This window comes from Podarcis erhardii (genome assembly GCF_964252035.2).
Source record: "Podarcis erhardii genome assembly, chromosome: 8".
Lineage (NCBI taxonomy): Eukaryota > Metazoa > Chordata > Lepidosauria > Squamata > Lacertidae > Podarcis > Podarcis erhardii.
Window position 1 is genome coordinate 35,729,282 of NC_138499.1, and position 20,027 is coordinate 35,749,308.

A 20,027-nucleotide genomic window follows, 5' to 3' on the forward strand; every position below is an offset into this window, starting at 1 on the left:
TAAAAACTTTACAGTAAACTGAAAACAACATATGGCTGTGTTGTCATTATACTTCCTGTTTCAATACATCAAGAAAAAGCCCATTTCTCAATAAATTTATGGGGAGTTAAATACCACTGATAAAACGTCTTATAAGTACGGAAATTGATAAAATGCATGTTGCTACAGAAGAATGTATCCTAGTCAAGACACCACATAGTCTTCCTTTGATGTGGTCCAACTTTAGATGGAGTCCAACAGGTGGCAACAGCTTTGCCACAACACCCCCTGGTCCTGACTGATTTGTTAAAGTCTTATGGCAAAAAAACTCAAGACTTAGGAAGTCTGCCTGATTTCTATCAGTTAAGCATGGAATGCTGTTTATGTTGTCAGTTTGAAAATAAGGAAGATGGAAAGCAGGGAAAGAGAGGGAATTGACTTGCTCTCCCCCCCTCCCCGGAATAATTTAAGGGGTGTTTCAAGACAATACCATTTTTCTTTCCCACTCCAGAACTGGATGCTGCCCCTCTTATTTCATATAGGGACCCACGTTAGGAGCTAGGAGCCCTCTATTGCTATATGTACTGTATAGTACAGCAGGGGGAAACTTCAGAGCCTTCTCCTCCCACTCCTCAATTCTTCCTGCTCTAACCTAAGAGCACTCCTGTGGAGCAGATCCCATTTGTAATTGTTTATCTGTTGAAGTTTTATCCTGCCGTTGCTCCAGGGACCTAAGGGTAGCGAACAGGGTCACCCCACGCTCCATTTTTTTATTTTGGTTTTTGGTTTCTACGAGTGAAAAAAACGTTTTTATTCATAAAGTACTCCAAAATTCGTATATTTTCCAGACTCACGGCATGCTGGTGAAAGAGGAAATTAAGGCTGCTATCCAAGCCCCACATGCCCAGAAGTAAGCCCCATTCAATTCAATACGACTTACTCCTGAGTAGAACTGGCTAATAAGGCTGCCTGCATTCCTAAACTAGAGATGGAAGAGCCATTCAACGCAGCGGGGCTTACTTCCGAATATACATTCACGGGACTGCGCTGGAACACTTCCTTTTCAACCTGCGGTAGCAAACCCCCGTGGAAACACACACGCGCCCACAAATAAATCCCGCTGAACAGGAGCGGGACTCGCTTCCCATAAGCGCGCACAGAATCGCTCTGTTTACCCTTTTCGCCTACAAGCCCCCCCCTCGCGCCATACTCTCGCGTGACAGCGAAAGCTCACGACGCCGAGAAAGGTCTCCCTGGGACTTGTAGTTTCTTAGGTCCACTTTTTTTTAAAAAAAAAGCTTCACCGGCTCCAACCCACAATGCCGCGGAAGTCCAGCCAGCTGCATTTAACCAATTAGAGACGCGCGTAACAAGGCGAGCCGCGACTGGCCAGGAGGTGCTTTCGGCTGCAGCCAATGGGGTCCCCCGGAGCGCCGAGGTGCCGGAGACCTGTGAGCGCCCGCCTGGCTGGGTGAATGTTGTCTCCGGGGGTAGAAGGTTCCAATCCTGCTGACCTCTGGCCGGGCGCCCCGGGGTGCAAAGCGCCTTCTCCCCGCCCGGCCTCCTTTCGCACGAGGGCGGCCTCCGCGGCAGCTGATACGTGACCTGGACCGTTCCTTCTTCTGGCGGGGCGGGAGCAAGAAAGCGCCTCCCCTTTCGCATCCTATGAAAGTGAGGGCGGGGAATGGGGGACCTTCGGAGTGGGGAGTCGGTGGGGAGAAGGAGCCTGGTGAGGGTAAAGGGGTATTGGGTCACCGAAGGCAGGGGAAGCCAGACCAAGGAGAGTGACCCCGGGCAGGTTAACCTAAGAGTCCCCTGACCTCTTCCCACCCCAATCACAAGCTCTTACTTTAAATCATCAAAACATCAGGAGTTTCTAATGGCTGCCTTTCTCTCCATAGTATCAGCTTATGTATGTTTACCCTGAGTTAAGCCCAATTTCGTTTAGTGGGGCTTAGTCCCTGCTAGCCTAAAGTGTGGTACTATGTGGGTCTACTCAGATGGAAATTCCATTGGGTTCAATGGGCCAGGTAATTGGGGATATGATTGCAGCAGAAGCTGATTTCAGTTATCTGGCCTTGGGGAATGGGGAGGAGGTTTAAGCGCTGGCATGTAAGGTAGCAATCCCTTGTGTACTGAACTTCTGATATTTTTGCGATACAAACCAGTACGAGAAATAGTACAAATGACCAACATAGCATCTTGGATGTCCACATCTGGGACGAAGTTCTGTCGCAGTGAGCTAGATTTACTTTTGGCTGACTTTTGGTTAACCGTTGTTTCATTTTAGAAAAGGCTTGCTGCAGCATCTAAGACTTGGTGTTTAAATATAGCCACAGTGCTATATGGTGAGTTGCTTTTGTTTTTCAAAAGAGAAACAAAAGTGATTTCTTTGGGTCTTGATTTTTTTTATCAGACTGTGTATATGCTTGCAAGTTAGTCCTATTTAAACAAGTAGGACTTCTAAGAAGGCATGCGTACACCTGGCAGTGTTTGAGTATGAACCTGTGCATGCTTACCAGGGAGCAAGCCCTACTGGCAGAGTGGGATTTATGAATAAACATGCATATAGGATTGTGCTGCGCACTGAAGTAAGTAAAAAACAACAACAGTGAAATAGATGAGGCATATTTGTTTTAATGAATTACATATAATTCTTAATATGAGAATGTTGTCAGTTGCTGGCTCAGGTTGTGGTCAGAAGCTGTATCAAGTTTCTTTGGTGAGATTTGTGTAATTCTGAAGCAGTAAATAGCACAAATATTTGTCTGTGGCCCTAAGGACCATCAATTTCAGTAAAAGCCACATACAGTATTTAGGGTTGATCCTAAGCACAGCTTTTGAAGTTAGCTTCATGGAAACAAATATCCTGATTTCCAGACCAGTTTAATTTCTCAATACTTTATTCATGGTGGAGTTAGCTCATATTTTTAGCTCAGTGGTTTTCAGATTCCACCTTCAAGGAGCCCTTTCTGCATTGCTTTGTCTGCTGCAGAACTTGAGGGTGTCTACACACAAGAACCTTGTGCATTCAGAATATTCTGGACCATGTTTACTAAGGTGAACAGACATTTCATAGAGAACACCGGCCATATTGGTCCTCATTGTTGCTGCATGTGAGCTGTGAGTGCACGCTGGATTATACTCAACAATGTCCTCATACTTTGCAGGGAGAAATAGGCAAGCTGTCTATCTAGGAAGCTTGGGTTGTTGTCAACATTAGCCATACTTAAATAGACTCATTCAAATCATTGGATATCATTAACAAGTCTGTTTCAGTGGGTTTACTCTGAGTATGACTTGGTTGGATTCAATCCCTTGACTGTCATCATGGCTCTTTCAATTGAGGAACCTGTGATAAGCATATGAGGATTCTCTGGAGCAAAGTTTGAAAGTTGCTATTCTAATAATCTAGTTATTGAATTTAGGTTCCGGCGGTGCGTTGTGTTTTGTTTTGCCAGGGGTGGCATGCAGCAGTTTAGAAGGTTGCCTTTCCACTACTCATGCCATGCTTCCTTTATTCAGATGATAATTCCAATGCACAATTTTGGAAATTAGATCCTTATGGAGATTGTATACCTTCATATTCCATCCAGCATTGCAACTGATAAATACATATGCTGCGTGAAGCTCTTTGGGCACTGGTCAAGACCTGAACAAACACATGCCTTCATTTGCTTACCCAAGAGAATTCTGTTCTGTTTACTGTATAATAGTCCCTTTAGGCACTTTTGAAAGCTGTATATGAAATGTTATGTTCACAATGCATGGAAGCCCTTGTTATATCTAAAATAGCATTTTGGATTCTGACTGAAGCCTTCACAATGTTAAAAACTTGGAGCCAATTTTCACTATGTTTTTGTGCTTTGTGTGTATGTGAAGGTGAAATGCAAATACTTTAGTGATTATTTCACCCACCTATCCCATTTACTTGCTTTTGGGGTAAAGCTGGGAGTCCTTGCATAGTGGGATGGGCCAAAGGGTTGAGCATTGTCAAGCTTTACATGTATAAGATGGTGATAACTGTGGATTAGGAATAATTCTTGTTGATAGCTGAAATAGCGATAAGATGTGCTATGTATTAGATTCTTTGACTTGCTGTCTAATTTTGGTGGAAGGAAATGGGAACTTTGAGTGCATTAAAATTTAAAACAATACGTACTGTGTCTTAGGTTTGCCTTTTTGTTGAATTTTGAATAGTGATCTGAGCAGCATGTGCTGACTAGTGTCTACATGTAGTCTTTTAAAGACTCCTAAAGAGTTACTTAAGGAAATATAATTTGAACCACACCAAGCTAATGACAGTGGCCATTAACTCCACAATATTTCTAATAACATTTCTTTCCCAGCAGAATTTTATGTATGACAAGCAAAAATGAACAGCAGCATGAGTGAAGAGCCTGATGCGTTATCTGTAGTTAATCAGCTGAGGGACCTTGCAGCTGATCCCCTAAACAGAAGAGCAATTGTCCAGGATCAGGGATGTCTACCAGGCCTTATTTTATTTTTGGATCATCCCAATCCCCCAGTTGTCCATTCAGCCCTGCTGGTAAGTATCATCTGTTTCCTAACTGTGCAACTTTTTTCCTATGCATTCTGTAGCATGACTATGTGATTGGCACTCTAAATTTCAGGATTTAATATTAAATAAGCACTCATTGGCTGTTGCAACCATATTTTACACCAGTGTGTTTCCATAAAATATCTTAAAACAAAACATTTTAGAAAATTTTACTGAAGAAGAAAAGATGTATTGTAATAGCACAGATTCTTAGCCAGAGAGGATCACCTAAAAATGACAATCCCAGATGCAGCAAAACTGAAATGCAGTTTATGCTCTTGTCACTCTGGTACATTCTGAGAAATTATGGCATTGAAGTGGAGGATTTCTTTAAAAAGAAATAAAGAAATTTATTGATGCAACTTTGAATGATACCAAAATTTAGCAATGTATATCAAATATGAGAGTTCAGGAGCAGTGTTAATTCTGTTTGATGCCAGGTCCCGCCCCCACCCCAAGGTAAAAGTAGTCATAGTTCTCATCTTCCCACTCTCCAAATCAGAATCTAGTCCTACTGAAATAAATGGGCCTTACTCCCAGGTAAATGTATAAAGTGTAAGTTGGCAGTCTAAATTAATAATGAAACATAACAGAAATACTCTTCAGCAGGTATTAGGGCAATGGACATGCTGTATCAGAGCAGTTAGGAACTAAGCAAACATTAACGTTGGCACAAGACCAATTACACAACACAATGACAACTGGATGAAGGTCCTCTTGTTTCTGAATGTCACTTAATCGTGACACATGCAGTCTTAGAGCTCAGAGAAAATATGATGCTAAGTAGAACAATGAAAAACCCAAATTGTTTGTATTATAACAATTTACCTCCCAAAAGCAAGCACCCATATACATACAACATCTGTCAACTAAACTTATCCTTCTCCAACTGAACAAGTTGACAGGCTTACTCTTAAAATCTATTCATCTTAAAGATTCAGTAATATCGATCAGCATGGGATGTATGTGGGAAAAGGGTTGCAGAATAGGAGAGAGGAGGAGGAAGTGATCTGGGTCAAGGAAGAGTTGAGAAAAGGAGGAGGGTGGAGGAAAAAGGAGTGAAGGTGAAAATGGGAGTGTAAAGGTGATTGAAAAATGGAGGGGTAAGAGGCATGGGAATGGAGCTGAAGACGAAAGGGGATGGAAGGTCTAAAGAATAGGAGGGGATGGTGAAAAGGGTGCTTTGTAGGTGCAATGTGTGGGAGGAGGAAGGTGCAGGAAGTTACCATGAAGGTGTGCAAGGGGGAATTGCGCAAAAGGAGGGGGAGGAGGCAAGGACATGGGGTGAAGGTGAAAATGGGTGTAAAGCAGGACTGCAGAATGAGAGAGAAGTGGCTTCAGAAATGACATGAAGGTGAAAACGAGCTTAGTAGTTGCATAGTTGGGATGGGGAAACTGGTAGGTGGGTTGATGAGAGGAGCAAGCAGGAGTGCAGCCCCTAGTTTTATACATATATAATGCAAAAACACTCCTTCAGCAGCAACAATGCAAATACAATGCTTTGAACAGCTGCACATTTAACATTCATATTTTGAGTTATCCCATTATACGCAACTTGCTGGAAATGTTAACTTAGTTTTATATGATACTATATTTGCTGATACACAACTGAAAGAATCAGTTCTCTTAATTCAATATTTAGTCAAAATCATATTTATATAATTACTGGGATTTTTCTAGACAAGAATACACCAAAAATATTTTGGGGTGCAGCTTATTAAACTGAAATTGCTTATGTTCTAACCATTACATAAAATATCTTCAAAATTGATATTGTTTATTTTTGAGAGATGTATAAAAGAAAAATTAGAAACAATAGCATTATTCTATTAGATTACTTTAACTTGCCCTTTCTTACAGGCTCTCCGCTATTTGGCGGAATGTCGTGCCAACAGAGAAAAGATGAAAAGTGAACTAGGTATGATGCTGAGCTTACAAACCGTCGTGCAAAAGTAAGTATAGTGTGCTATCTATAGTAAACGTACATAATTTATCATAGAATCCTAGAACTCTAGAGTTGGAAGGGACCCGAAGAATCATCTGGTCTAACCCCCTGCAGTACAGATATCTCAGCTGGAGCATCCATGACATCCAACCTTTGCTTTAAAATCTTCCAATGAAGGTTGGAGTATGTACGTATTTCCTTCCTACCACCACCTTACGAGGGAGTCTGTACCCCCTTACAAACTATCAGATTATTGCGGTATATAGTGCGTTTCTGTCTTAAAATTGTTTTAAGAATAAGGGACCTGGGAATTAGATTGCAAAGGTGGCCTCCTTGTTCAAGCAGATTCCTTTCATAATCTCCAATACAGTGGTACCTCGGGTTACATACGCTTCAGGTTACATACGCTTCAGGTTACACACTCCACTAAGCCAGAAATAGTGCTTCAGGTTAAGAACTTTGCTTCAGGATAAGAACAGAAATCGGGCTCCGGCGGCACGGCAGCAGCAGGAGGCCCCATTAGCTTCAGGTTAAGAACAGTTTCAGGTTAAGTACGAATTAAATACTTAACCCGAAGTACCACTGTACATGAATTCCTGGCTTTGCATGTAACATTGAAAACACTGTGAGGATACTGGTATGTTCAGTAGTTCTTGATACTAAGTGGCTAGTTAATGAAAGCAAAAATCCAATTACTTGGCTCGAAGCATTCTATTCCAAGATAGTATGCCTCTTCCAGAGTCTCATACTGAACTACTTGAACTAAACCGATCTATTCCCCCCCCCAAATTTATTATTTGCCTAAAACGATTAGCTCAGTAACTATGTATTTAATTGCACAGGAGTCCCTTTCAGGTATGATAAGATGCACACAATCCTGTAAACCAAGCCACTGCCTCAGTTTTGATTTAACACAATTTTACTTGCTTGTACTTCTCACAAATAATTAACCATGGTTAGAAGGTCACAAATAGCCTTCTAAAATTGGACCCTTTGTTATGACACCTTCCCCATAAAGGGATATTTGAAGAAAAAGATGCCCTCTCTGACACTACAAACAGGATTATATGGTATACTTTTAAATGGGTTGTGAACATTTTATACACTTAGCCAAAAGATAAATTATTCATGCACACTAAGAGTATTGTGCAGTTTGGGAATGCAGTGTTGGATGAATTGCAAGACATCGTAATAAAAGGTAATACCGCCATCTAGTGTGTCAAATTAGAACAGACCAAAATAATTCTACTTGATCTGAAGATACACCTTGTTTTGTTATATGTTTTGTCAGAATTATAATTGTTGGTCGGAAGGAAATACATACATACTACAAATTTTCAGAATTGAAAATATTTCAGGAATTCGGAGTTCAGTAAGCATTTTGCAAAACAACTTAAACACCAACTTTTGTTTTGTGATCTCATACAAATATTATGTTCTGCAATCATGCTAAACATAAAATCTTCAAAACTGGTTAGGGGTTCATCTATAGTTGTACCAAAACACTCCCTGAATATCATTGTCCCATTCACAACCTGCAAATTTGGGTGCCATTTCTCCACTTTCCAGAGGGGAGGGTATGTGCTGAAATTCACTCTTTGCTTTAAGCAGTCATGTCACTCTATTCTTTTTTTTTAGTGGAAACCATTATTCCCCCCCCCCCCCCAAGTACCTTCAAATAATAATTTTGGGCTTCATTGCATAGAATTGGAAATAGGTGATGATGATGGAACAAGCAGTATTTTAAAGCATCCATTAAACTTGATAGCTGGGCATTGTCTGAATTCTGAGATGTTAGAAATGCTGTAGTCTTCCGTGCAAATCGAAAAGCTATGAAGGGAAAATGCTGAAACAGGCTCTTGTCTGATATGCCGTCCGTTCTTGACAGCTTGCTGGAATAAAAAGCAAAGATTGCTCAAGCTGCTATTTTTAAAAGGGGCAGCATATTTTAATTTGACGTTAGTGTATGTGAAAGATGCCAGACTGACAGTATTCCAAGCTGAGGTCAGTACCTATGGAAGGGAAATAGCCAGACTGGCAGTGGCCTTCTCCTTTTCCTCTTACTCCTTTGACTCCTTTGGGTTTTTGCAGTTACCCAAAGGAGAGCAATGTTGCTTGGTCCCTTGGTCCCTCTTTTGTCAGCTGATGCAGAAAAGTTGCTTGTGTTACTAAATACTTCCCCCCCTACTCATCATATTTTCAGTACATTAAAATGCAATACCCATTGCTTTCTGATCAAATAAAGAACCACCCCACTTCTCTGAGCAAGAAATAAAACCCTAGTTGGGGCAATGCAGATAAGTTCAGTTGGTTTTCTGTTGGTCTAATGCTGTTGTTGGATGGCATTCTGTCAAAAGTAAGTGGCTGCTGTTCACTCTTATTGTGAAATGCAGAGTATCTGTGGGGAGAAGACAACAAGGAGATCCATGGTTTGAGACAGGAGGACGAGAATGCTGGATGGATGTTATAGGCAGAAGAGGGAGAGCAAGAGGAATATTGGAGAGAGGAGAGTTCCAGAGAAAACTTTGCAGGGAGTAGTGCTGAGGTGAAGAAGCCCAGTTCAATAGAACTCCTAGTCAGCTAGGGCTCTCTGCATAGTGTGGGCAAGAAACCTCAATGGGAATTAAGTCGGTGCATACAGTTTTGATAGTCAGATGAAAACTTTTCATATTGGGGCATTAGAAGGGTCATGAAGACAAGGTATGGAAACCATGGATGTCTGCCTGGTTTTCATGTTGTTTGGAGGGAGGGTTGTGTTGGGGGGTGTGTGTTTCTGTGGCGGCTGTTGGTTTTTTTTGGATCTTTATATTTTGTTGTGATTTATGTGGAAATTGTTCAGTTTGGTTGTGTATTTAATGTTTTATTTATTGTTTATAAATACTTTAGTTACGTTGTAGTTATGGGTTTTGTAATGTTGTAAACCACCTTGAGGGGGGTTTGAACTGTGGAAAGGCGGCATCCAAATAAAATTAGGTATGTATGTATGGTTCCTAATTCAGCTAAAGATAACCAGACAGCATAAGGGGAAGTTAATGCATCGCTTAGCTTCATATTGAGAAGCTGCATTTGGGAAATTTATAAAACCAGGACTGTACTGCTGATGCAAAGGGTGTTGGGATTGTGATGTGGGTGCCTTCCTTCAAAGTTTTTCTTTTTCTTTTAATTCCTCCTGTGTGGTTTGAATTGTCTGTGGGCAAGTCTTGGTGAGAGGAAGGAGTACCAGGTGCAGGGGGTGCAGTTCATCTGTGTGACTGATGAGTGGCCGCCTGCCTTGTTATTTATACTGCTCTGTCAGTGAATGGTTTCATTGTCTCCCTAGTTTTTGCAGTACACTTTTGTGCAGTGGAAGGACTCGACTGGTGAAAGTGGTTGGTGATTTGAGTGTGAGTATTGGAATCACTGAGTGGAGGGGCCACTAGGGGGCGCATTGGAAGATGGCTGACAATAACATCTCTCCGACCCACACGAGGTAATTTGGAGGCTATGATGGGAGTAATTAGCCTCCCTACCCCCCCCCCCCAGGATGGTGGGGGGGACTGCCTTGCCTGCTGTGCCCTATACCACCCCCGAATTTGTGGGGATGGGGGCACTAGGCACAAAGCCCTCCTGTGGGATTCCGGTGCTCCTGGACGCCGTCCCTGATCCACGCCACTAGCTGCAAGAACTTCAAAATAAACAATTTGGATGAAGGAATGCACATATCTCAAGGAAGAAGGGGGAGTAAAGACTGCTAACAGAAGAGATCTCTGATAAAATAAGACGAGTCGGAGGAACAAGAGAAATCATGAGAAGATACGCCAAGACTCGGTATGGCAAATGACTGATGGGGGAGGGGAAAAAAAAACCTTTCCTTTCTTTCCTTATGTGATTAAACAAGAATCCCCTCCCCTCACGAGTCAGAAATGTCGGTTTAAGGACTTAAGCTGTGGATTTAAGGCTGTGTGGAGATAAATTTTCGAACCAAAGCATGTTTTAAGAAGAGCGTGGAATGTATAAGAGCTTTGGAATGACGCAGTTAAAAATGCCGTCACCATATTGGGAAGTTCTGTCGGAGGACTTAAGTCTGAGAGGAGAAATAGAGTTGTTTTTATATTGTGGGTGAAACTCCTCAGTGGGACTTAAGAGCGACAGTTTTGCGAGATTAGTGATGGAAAGAGCAATGTTATCTATGAAGGCGATGATATATGGAAACCATCTCGATTTGAGGATTGGAAGAACGGAAAAATTCACACAGGATTATTATTGGTGTTTATTGGCTTAAGGAGACTATCAGAAGAGATCATAAAGAAAAAAGAGAAAATATATGAACAAGATGTGATGTGGAAACAGCAAGACTGGATAGAATTATGAACTCTGTTTGGATTGATTTGGACTGATTTGGACATTAACGCAGTAGCAAGAAGATGATCAGAATCCCCCTTCGGATCTTGAAATATGGGTCCCCCCAACAAAATTTAAAATTCGGCTTTGTAATTCGGAATTTATGTGATTTAATTTGATTTGATTGGCCGGTTAATAAAAATTATATATATATATATAAAGGAATCACTGAGTGGATGGCGCGTTTGTGCATATTGGTGGGTATGAATGAGGTGTGGGTGTAGGTTGGGAAAGTGATACTGAATAAGTAGTAGGTATCATTGATTTGTGTCGATGTAAGGCAACACAGCTCCTGTCAACCTAGCAGTTTGAAAGCACCCCAAAAAGTGCATGTAGATAAATAGGTACTGCTCCGGCGGGAAGGTAAACAGTGTTTCTGTGCACTCCTCTGGTTTTGGTGTTCTGTTGCGCCAGAAATGGCTTAATCATGCTGGCCACATGACCTGGAGAAACTGTCTGCAGACAAACGCTGGCTCCCTGGGCCTGTAAAGCGAGATGAACGCTGCAACCCCAGAGTCGTCTGCAACTGGACTTAACTGTCAGGGGTCCTTTACCTTTACCTTTAAGGCAACACTTGAGTGTGATGTGTAGTATTTGGTGAGTCAGGATGTGCCTTGGGTAAGAGGAAGGCTGAAGCGGGAAGGGAACCATGATTCTAAAGGTGTTTCAGATACGGTGCCATGTTTTTGTTCTTTCAGATTTTATTATTTTATTGCATTGCATTGCATTGTACCCTAATTTCTGAGTTATATATATATCATGTTATTTGTAAATTGCTTAGAGACTGTATTAAGCTGTTAAGAAATATATTTAACAAAACTAAAATACAAAGGATTGTAAAGCAAAATCCATACAAACCTCAGTTTGCTTTGCCTTAGGACCACCACACCAGGAGAGACAAAATTGTTGGCTTCTGAAATCTATGATATTCTTCAGTCTTCCACAATGTCCGACGTTGACAATGTGAACGAGATGAATTCACGGCGCCGGAAAGCTCAGTTTTTTCTGGGAAGTACAAATAAACGTGCTAAAACAGTCGTGTTACACATAGATGGCCTTGATGATTCGGTAAGAAAAGGGTGTTTTGGGGCATACAATGCACACTTATGTATCAAGGTGTGTGAAGGGCACCTTGTTTTCTGTAAGCATTCCTTGAGTTTACAGCTTAGACTGCTCTGTACTAAATGCCATAAACATAATAACATTTATGAAGTCTGTACCAATCTCTTAGATGTCGGTAACTTGTAGGAGTTGATCTTAGTAGAATTTACTGTGCATCAGAATTTACTGATGCAAAACGTTAAATACCCCCAAGAAGCTGACAGTAGAAAGGTCACATTAAATAATTGACTGCATTAAGTTTGGACATCAGAACATCACAAGCTGCCTTCTTCTGAGTCAGATCATTGGTCCCTCTAGTTTAGTACTGTTTGCACTGACGGGCAGCATCTCTCCAGGGTCTCCCAGTAGCAGTCATCCCTACCGCTACCCAACAAGTGATACTTTATACTGGAAAAGGTTGATCAGCCTAGCCATCAGATGAATGGTAATTCCCCCCCCCCCCGTGTTTTTTCTTCTTCACATCATGAGACATTCATAACAATTTATCAACTTCCCATTGTTCAGGCCTAAGGAAATGTTGAATTTTCTTAGCCTGCTCTTCCTAACATCTTTTCTCATTGCCTGAGATTTCTCTTGGCTATTGGATAACTGTTGTAATAATGAGGTCTCAGTGGATTCTCCATGCAATGTCAGAATAACTTCTATAAATTTATCCTCCATTCCCCTGTAGATAACACCCCAGGGTCATGTTTGCCTTTTTATGGCTGCCAAGCAGCATGCAAGGCTGTTTGAGCATGTTATCCACAAGTGCCCTCAGGTCTCTGTTACAGTTTTGTAGCCTTTTAAATTATCTAACCTGATCTTCTGCTGCACTGGCTTACATTTGTTCGGGGGTGGGGGGGCCTAAGTAAGCCTTTTAAGAGAACCAGGTCTGTATATAGATCCCATCTTCTTTAATAAAGTCAGTGGCTGTTAATCGGATGAATAATGAGCATATGTATACCCTTGCTTTCCCAGAGTTACCTTCCTCCTCTTCTTGCCACCACCATTTTGCTCTCTCCTTATATTTCTCTCTCCCCTCCTCTGCCCGACCCGCTTCTTTAAGCCAGGTTTAATCAGTTCCAGTAGTCTTGTCCTTATTATGTTTACTGACTTGGTAGCTCATTTGTTTGCCCATCACTGTCTCTAAAGCTTCTCTAAAAGCCAGAAAAATGCTGCCTGTTTCTGTTTTGCCTGCCAATTTAAATACGCGTTACCACTGTAAATGGTCTGTGGTCAGCATATCTCAAAGCTGCCTGTATTGCTCTCCTAAAACAATGCTAATGCAGATCCTTGCAGTTTTACTCCTCTCTGTTTAGGTAAAGCTGCTTGTTTCTAGTAGCCAGCATGCAGTAAGAAATGTAGACATACTTAATTTGGAGGGCTTCCTTAACTGCTGATGGCCTGGCAGCATATTCCTTCAAGAGCAAAAAGGGGCAAATGTGTATTAAAGTTTATTTGTTTTTTTAAGCTGTCCTCAAAACCTTCTCTGCTCTTAGGGAGATTTTTACTTGATTTTTAGTTTGTGCACAGCATGCCATTTCAGTCTACAAAGGGCAATGAAAAACACTGTTTGTAAATCATTTTGACCTCCAAGTGCTATCTTAAACTATAGTCAGCACTTGCAGCAGTTCTGAGTTTCAGGTAGGTGCTTCTAACATGGGCACCTACATTCATCCGTGAAATGTAAGCTATCTTCAAGTGTAGAAATAATAACAACAGCAACAACAACAACAACTGGGATAATCATGTTCTTTTTGCCTCTTTTTCTTAAGATTTTAGGCAGTTAAAAAAACCCGGAAGAACAAGCAAGCAAGCAAATGCAAAACCTAAAGGACAATAATAACTGAACAGCTGTACTTCGTTTTTCACAGAAATGATACTAATTGGTCTCTCTTGTGAAATCTTATGTAATTACTGTCTAAAGCTCTATGTATATCCCAGCAATATACTTTAGTGGGCATCACGAACATTTTGTCACCACTCCTGCTTGCCCTGTCATCTCATAATCACCACCATAATTTGTTTTGTATGCTGCTTTTCCATAGTTCAAACCATGGTCAAGGCAGCTCGCAACGTGAAAAGATTTGCATAATTACAAGCATAACAAAAATAATCAAACAATAAATTAAACGCATCAAAAAGTGCACAGCCATAATTGAACCATTTCCACATAAATCATTATAAAATGTAAAAATTAATATAATATCAATAACAGTCACAACAACCCCTAAACAATACTGGTGTGTGTGTGTGTGTGTGTGTGTGTGTGTGTGTAGGACTGTTCTTTCTCATAAATACAGACTTCCAATGGATAGTCAGGTGTATCTGCATGTTACTCTTGAGGCAGAAACCCTGATAAAATTCAGCAGTTTGACTTAATCTTGCCAAACATGAACTTGTTGGATTTTAGTTCATTTTTCTTCCAGCCTCCGTATAGAGGATGGACTTGGTGTTGGTTATCTATGCCCCTGTTACACCCCGGCTAGGTCACTGTAATGATGCTCTCTGTATGGGGCTGCTTGGAAGCAAAAAACACAACTTGAAAATCGGAGCACATTTGACTAATCTTATTTCACCTGTGTTGGCCTGATGTACATGCTGAAGTTTTACATATTGTTTCAATGGGTGTATTCTCTGGTTCAGTGGTAGAACACCTGCTTCCCATGTAGAAGATCTCAGCTGCAGCCTCTGGCATGTCCAGGTAGGGCTGGGAATGCGTCTTGCCTGAAACCCTGGCGAGCCACTGACACTCAGTGTAGATAATACTGAGCTAGCAGATGCACCAATGGTATGACTCGGTTTGAGGCATCTTCCTATGTTCCACTGTGGTTTTCAGTTCTCATGCAATGTCAGACCATAGTTTGATACTACTTATGAATGAGTCTCATGTTTGTGTGCTCCCCACGTCTTGTGTTGTTTGCGAGGAGACTGGGAGTTCCCCATAAGGTATGGACTTGGATTTGTACTTTGGCTAAACTTAGTTTTATAAACAGACTAGGCTCTGAAACCATGGTTTGATCCTTTCTTGCTCTTAAAGGAACCTGCATCCCCAAATTTGGATGCAATGGGAAACTGGTGGCTATGTAAAATAAGAGGAGGAGGGAAGTGTGTGAGCCTGAGGCTTGTGTAGGCTTGTTAATATGGCAAAAACCATGGCTTCCTGTAACATCTGAGCCAACCTGCTGCCTTAGCCATAAACCTGGGAGCTAGGCTTGAGGAGGGAGTTAAGAATGCAGTGCTGGTTGAGAAGAATGTGTTCGTGTCGTAAGACACCAAGCAAGCAGCTCATATACATGATTATGTAGGCCAGGCTGTGTTTCATATTGCACTTGTGGTAGTTCTAAGAGGCCACTTATTTGTATGCTGATGTCTTTGAGACACTCAGTAAATGCACGGAAGGACGCTGAGCTAACGTAGAGCAGGTGCAACTAGCACAGGTCAGTGTCGTGTTGTTGCACAGTAGGCCCTGTCACTTGCTTTAAACGTAACCGTTCACTTGTGTGTTTTGTGAGCGGACATTTTCCTTTGCAATCAGAGTTCAGTTTGTGCAGTGCAGTGATGTCCATGAGCTGCCACAGATGAGGTAGCTGAAGGATACAACAGCTGCTTTGATGCATTCAGTCAGTATGGATACAAGGTGTCTGATAAATAGCAACTTAAACACTAACTGCTCATCAATGAGCATTGCAGTCAGTCAGAACTTAACCACAGGGGACTGTTTAGCTGATCATACGGAGAAAAGCTTGCTTTGCTTTTCAGCACTTTCCCCTCATTATTCACAGTTGATTCCATTCTGGTTTGTCGTCAAAATGTAGGCAGGAATGATGTTTTTAAATTCTCTTATGGCTAAATTCAAAGCCATACCCTCTCCTCTTTTAATTAATATATATATATATATATATATATATATGCAGGTTTTGGTGTCCTCGGGTGTCTTCCCGTGTAAAAGTTGGGGTGTCTAGGCGACGTTTCGACGAGGTCTCACTCGTCATCTTCAGGCTGGTGCTTTCGGCTTCTTGTTACTTCTTGTTACCCGAGGACACCAAAACCTGCATTCCTGTACCCGTGAAAATCTACGAAAGCAAATATATATATATATATATATATATATATATATGCATCATTCTGCTTCAATTCATGTGTCTTGTTTCTTAACTGATCTGTGTTTAACGTATGCAATTATTTATTAGGTGTTTGCAAATAACTGGTGCCGTTAATTTTTAGTCTCGGAGAAACCTTTGCGAAGAGGCCTTGCTGAAGATTAAAGGGGTCATCAGCTTCACATTTCAAATGGCAGTTCAAAGATGTGTAGTCCGAATCAGATCAGATTTGAAAGCAGAGGTAAGGTTTGCAGCGGTTTGCCTTTTACATTCTTCTGACGCTGAGTAAAGACTTACTCACCTGCTCTTCTTTTTTATTTTTCCATTTTCTTGTTGTATAGGCACTGGCAACAGCAATAGCATCAACCAAAGTTATGAAAGCCCAGCAAGTTGTGAAAAGTGAAAGTGGAGAAGAGGTGAGAGAAAGCTTCGTAATTTAGAAAGCAAGCCTGTTGGTGGCGCTGGCAATTAAAGAAAAGGAATTAAATGCAATTGGTCTATTCTTTGGGTGCAGCAATAATCCTACTGGCTGAACATACATGAAATTGTATGCAGATGTGGCGTTTTTTTGGGATGTGTGTGTGTCGTCTCCTTTAATTTCTACTTTGAATACAAGGCATGTTATATCTATGCAATGTAAGCAGCAGTGTGTTCATACAGGGCACCTCACTTTCTGAAACAAGAGAAAGCTTCTGCTTTTGTGGAGCTTTCATGCCAACTGTACATGGAAAATCTGGTAGAAGTTGAAAGTGTGTCATAGGTTTAGCATTGTAGAATATTGATTTCAGTTAGCAAGAGGTGCAAAATAGCCTTATGTAATGAAGGCATTAATGTCATGTTGCTAAGAGCGTTTGCAATCTTCTGAATTACAGTGATTATATTAAGCACAAAAGTTTCGAAAAATCTAATTAATTACACACGTCTCCAAGAACTTGGTCTAAAGCCTGCTATAGTGTAGGTAAACTCTTCCCATTGGTTGAGGGGCATGCTTATCAGGAAGTGAATGGAGGGGTTATTTTTTTCAGACCTATAAAGTTATCTTGCATGTCACAGTTCCTGGTTTTGCTAAAACTGTGAACTACGTCTAAAACAGCAGTTGCATGAATGAGTGATGCTGAGCTTCGCAGCAAGGTCAGATTGGGTAAAACGACTTTCTGAATCCCATTAAACAGATGCTGGTTCCATTCCAAGATACTCCTGTAGAAGTGGAACAGAATACTGACCTCCCTGAGTATCTGCCAGAAGATGAAAGCCCTTCAAAGGAGCAAGACAAAGCAGTGTCCCGGGTTGGATCACACCCAGAAGGTGCAGCCAGCTGGCTGAGCTCAGCTGCAAACTTTCTCTCCAGATCCTTCTACTGGTGACTTTGAGTCAAGGCTTACAGGACTGTGTGAACCAACAGGGGGCCAGTTTTCCATTGGTGTGGTGAACTGCCAAGTGCAATTTGCAATAAGTTATCACAACAAATTTTTAGACTACACAAAACATATGCTGTCTTTTACATTTTGTTGGACATTTGGTCTTTCAGGCCGGTGAGAAAGATGGAGGCATTTGTTAATGCCCTTGCCCTCACCTCTGTTCTCTTATGTTTTATTGCCTCACTTTTTAATATGGGTCCATGATTAACCAAACTTCGTTGAGTGTATAGAGCTTTAAGTTAATATTAGTGATAAACACATACAGAACCCATTCAGTACAAATCTCAGGACATCTGTACAAGGAAATTATTAGCCCTTAATTTTGCATAGATTGAAATGCCTTTTTTTCTTTTTCTTTTTGCCTTATTTCAAATTATATATTTCCCCTGGAAGGTCATTCTAATGGGGGGGAAACCCGAATTGTTTACCATTGATTCCCTTCCCCTGCACACTAGGTTCAGAGCTGGTATGTCATTATTCCACTTGGTGCATTGCAACAAGAATGATTCAAACTTGAACTTTACAGTCCTTGATGTGCTGGGATTTTTGTTTTTGTTCTAAACTGTCAGCCCTTGACCCCTCGCAATTTGAACATTAGTAAATAAATGAAGGTGGAAATGTGAACGTGTAAGTAAATGATCTGTAAAAAATAATAATGCTTGTAATGATGCCTATGACTTTGTAAATATGATCAGAAACCACTGATTGCAATTTTGGTTGGATAAAGAAGCTCTGGTTTCAAAAGTTGCAACCTGCTCCAGTGACATCTTGGTTGCAGAATTTGTCTGTGGTAGAAAGTGTGATGTTGGCCTTACTCTGATATTGTTTTCAATTGGTTTAATGAGAGCTAAAAATGTAACATAGTGGCCAGTGGGTGGGTGGGAGGGAATAAAATGCCTAATATGCCATTGTGCCACTGCCCTACAATCTAGACTTTTGTCGCTTGGTGGAAATTTCATGTATAATCCCAGTTGCCTTTTATGCTTCTCAATTCCACCTTTATACCCTTTGGACAACCATTATGAAATATGGAGCAATCCAAAAATTGTTTGTGAAGCCTGGAGCAGGGCAAAAGCCAGCATGTGCCTGATGCCCAGAGGGGGGTGGGCATCCTGGAAAAAAGTCCTTGTAAGTGCACTCACCTAGTCTAGACAACAAGGAAACCTGCGCCTGAAGAATTGGCTTCACTTGGCGATCTCGCAGACAATTAAGGTGCTTGGACCATCACATCTTGTCTCTGCCTAGCTTCCAGAAAGGATCATGCAAGTAAATATTCAGTAGGCAAAATATTAAGCATAGCAATTAGGTTACTGAAATATTGTCTGGGATTTTTCTCAGTGCATTAGAAAACCTTGTACACAACTTGTACGCACCACAGGAATACAGCTGTGACACTGCAATGCTACCCTAAAGTTGACTCTGCAGTGCTTCTTTTTGTGGTGTGATCCATACGATTTTTTACTTAAATCAGTGACGTACACGTATCAAGGCAGTGCTTTTGCCCCTTTGGAGGTCTTATCTCTGTGTCTTGCACAGTAGCAGTAATTAAGTAGCATCAAGACGCTTATTAGTAAAAACAAAATTGCAGGGGGAAGTGTAAAGTTCCAATGACAAATCAAAGTTCTCATAAATTTAGCCTACTTTTGAGATAAAGAGCTTACTTTCAGATTTTATTATTTCTATTTTTTAACGTACCTAGTTTATTTGGTTGAAGTTTACACGCACAGAATACAAGCTTTCTAAGGCATGTATTGTATTAAATATGTATTTCGGAGCATATTGCTGTCTAGAATGTTACAGTACCAAACGTGTTTGCAAAGCCCTCTGTTGTGTAGCCATGGATACAATGTTTACTTTTTGTTTTAACATCTCTCTCTCTGTGCAATTTGCATTGCCGCACACCAATTGCACTACCTGACACACCCCTTTGGATATTAATGGTTCAGTACAAGTAGATATTAAAACTTGTGTAATCAATCTGTAGGTATATATTTTTTTCCTTTGGTCAGTATTGCAGCTCTCCCAGTTAAAGCATCTATAAAAGAGCTTTGGAAATACTGTAAAATAAAAGTGTAATATAATGAACTGGCATTCCTCTAGTTTTATAAGAGTTTTTAAGGGTTTTTGTCTCTAGAGCAGGAATGGGGAACCTGTGGCCATCCAGATATTGCTGGATCACAGCTCCAGTCATCCTCCCCGTTAGCGACACTTTTTGGGACTACAGGGAGAATATCTGGGTGGCCACAGAGTCTCCATCCCTTTCTTTAAAGCTGGTGCTTTTTGCTTTCAGAATTCATAAGGATCAAAATGTGCTCATGGTCACAATTGAGGGAGCAGGACTGCACCTTGTATTGGGGGTGCCTGTGTATTGATAACGAGAAACTCTTATTATCCATGGAAGTAGAGTTCAGGTTGCCATGTCCGTGGATGCAAGCTACAGAACGCTGCTTGTTAGCAGAAACAAGGTATGGATTCTAGTATATGGTATATGAGACTTGATTCAGCTCTACTGCTTACTATTCCATTGTTGAAGGCCTTGT

The 20,027-nt window shown here is 41.1% G+C and overlaps 1 protein-coding gene across 2 annotated transcripts; it reads left to right on the forward strand.

The window, feature by feature from the left end:
* The first annotated feature begins 1,374 nt into the window (after nucleotides 1–1,374).
* Nucleotides 1,375–19,572, forward strand: ARMC1 (armadillo repeat containing 1). 2 transcript variants are annotated; one of them, XM_081874732.1, is made up of 7 exons: nucleotides 1,375–1,650; nucleotides 4,329–4,528; nucleotides 6,401–6,492; nucleotides 11,744–11,933; nucleotides 16,194–16,310; nucleotides 16,411–16,485; nucleotides 17,242–19,572. In XM_081874732.1, the coding sequence occupies exons 2-7, from the start codon at nucleotides 4,355–4,357 to the stop codon at nucleotides 17,431–17,433; spliced, it is 840 nt and encodes a 279-aa protein (XP_081730858.1). In that variant the 5' UTR covers nucleotides 1,375–1,650; nucleotides 4,329–4,354; the 3' UTR covers nucleotides 17,434–19,572. The 2 variants fall into 2 exon arrangements, with proteins under 2 accessions (XP_081730858.1, XP_081730857.1); XM_081874731.1 differs by having other exon boundaries at nucleotides 1,376–1,650; nucleotides 4,332–4,528.
* Nucleotides 19,573–20,027: the final 455 nt, after the last annotated feature.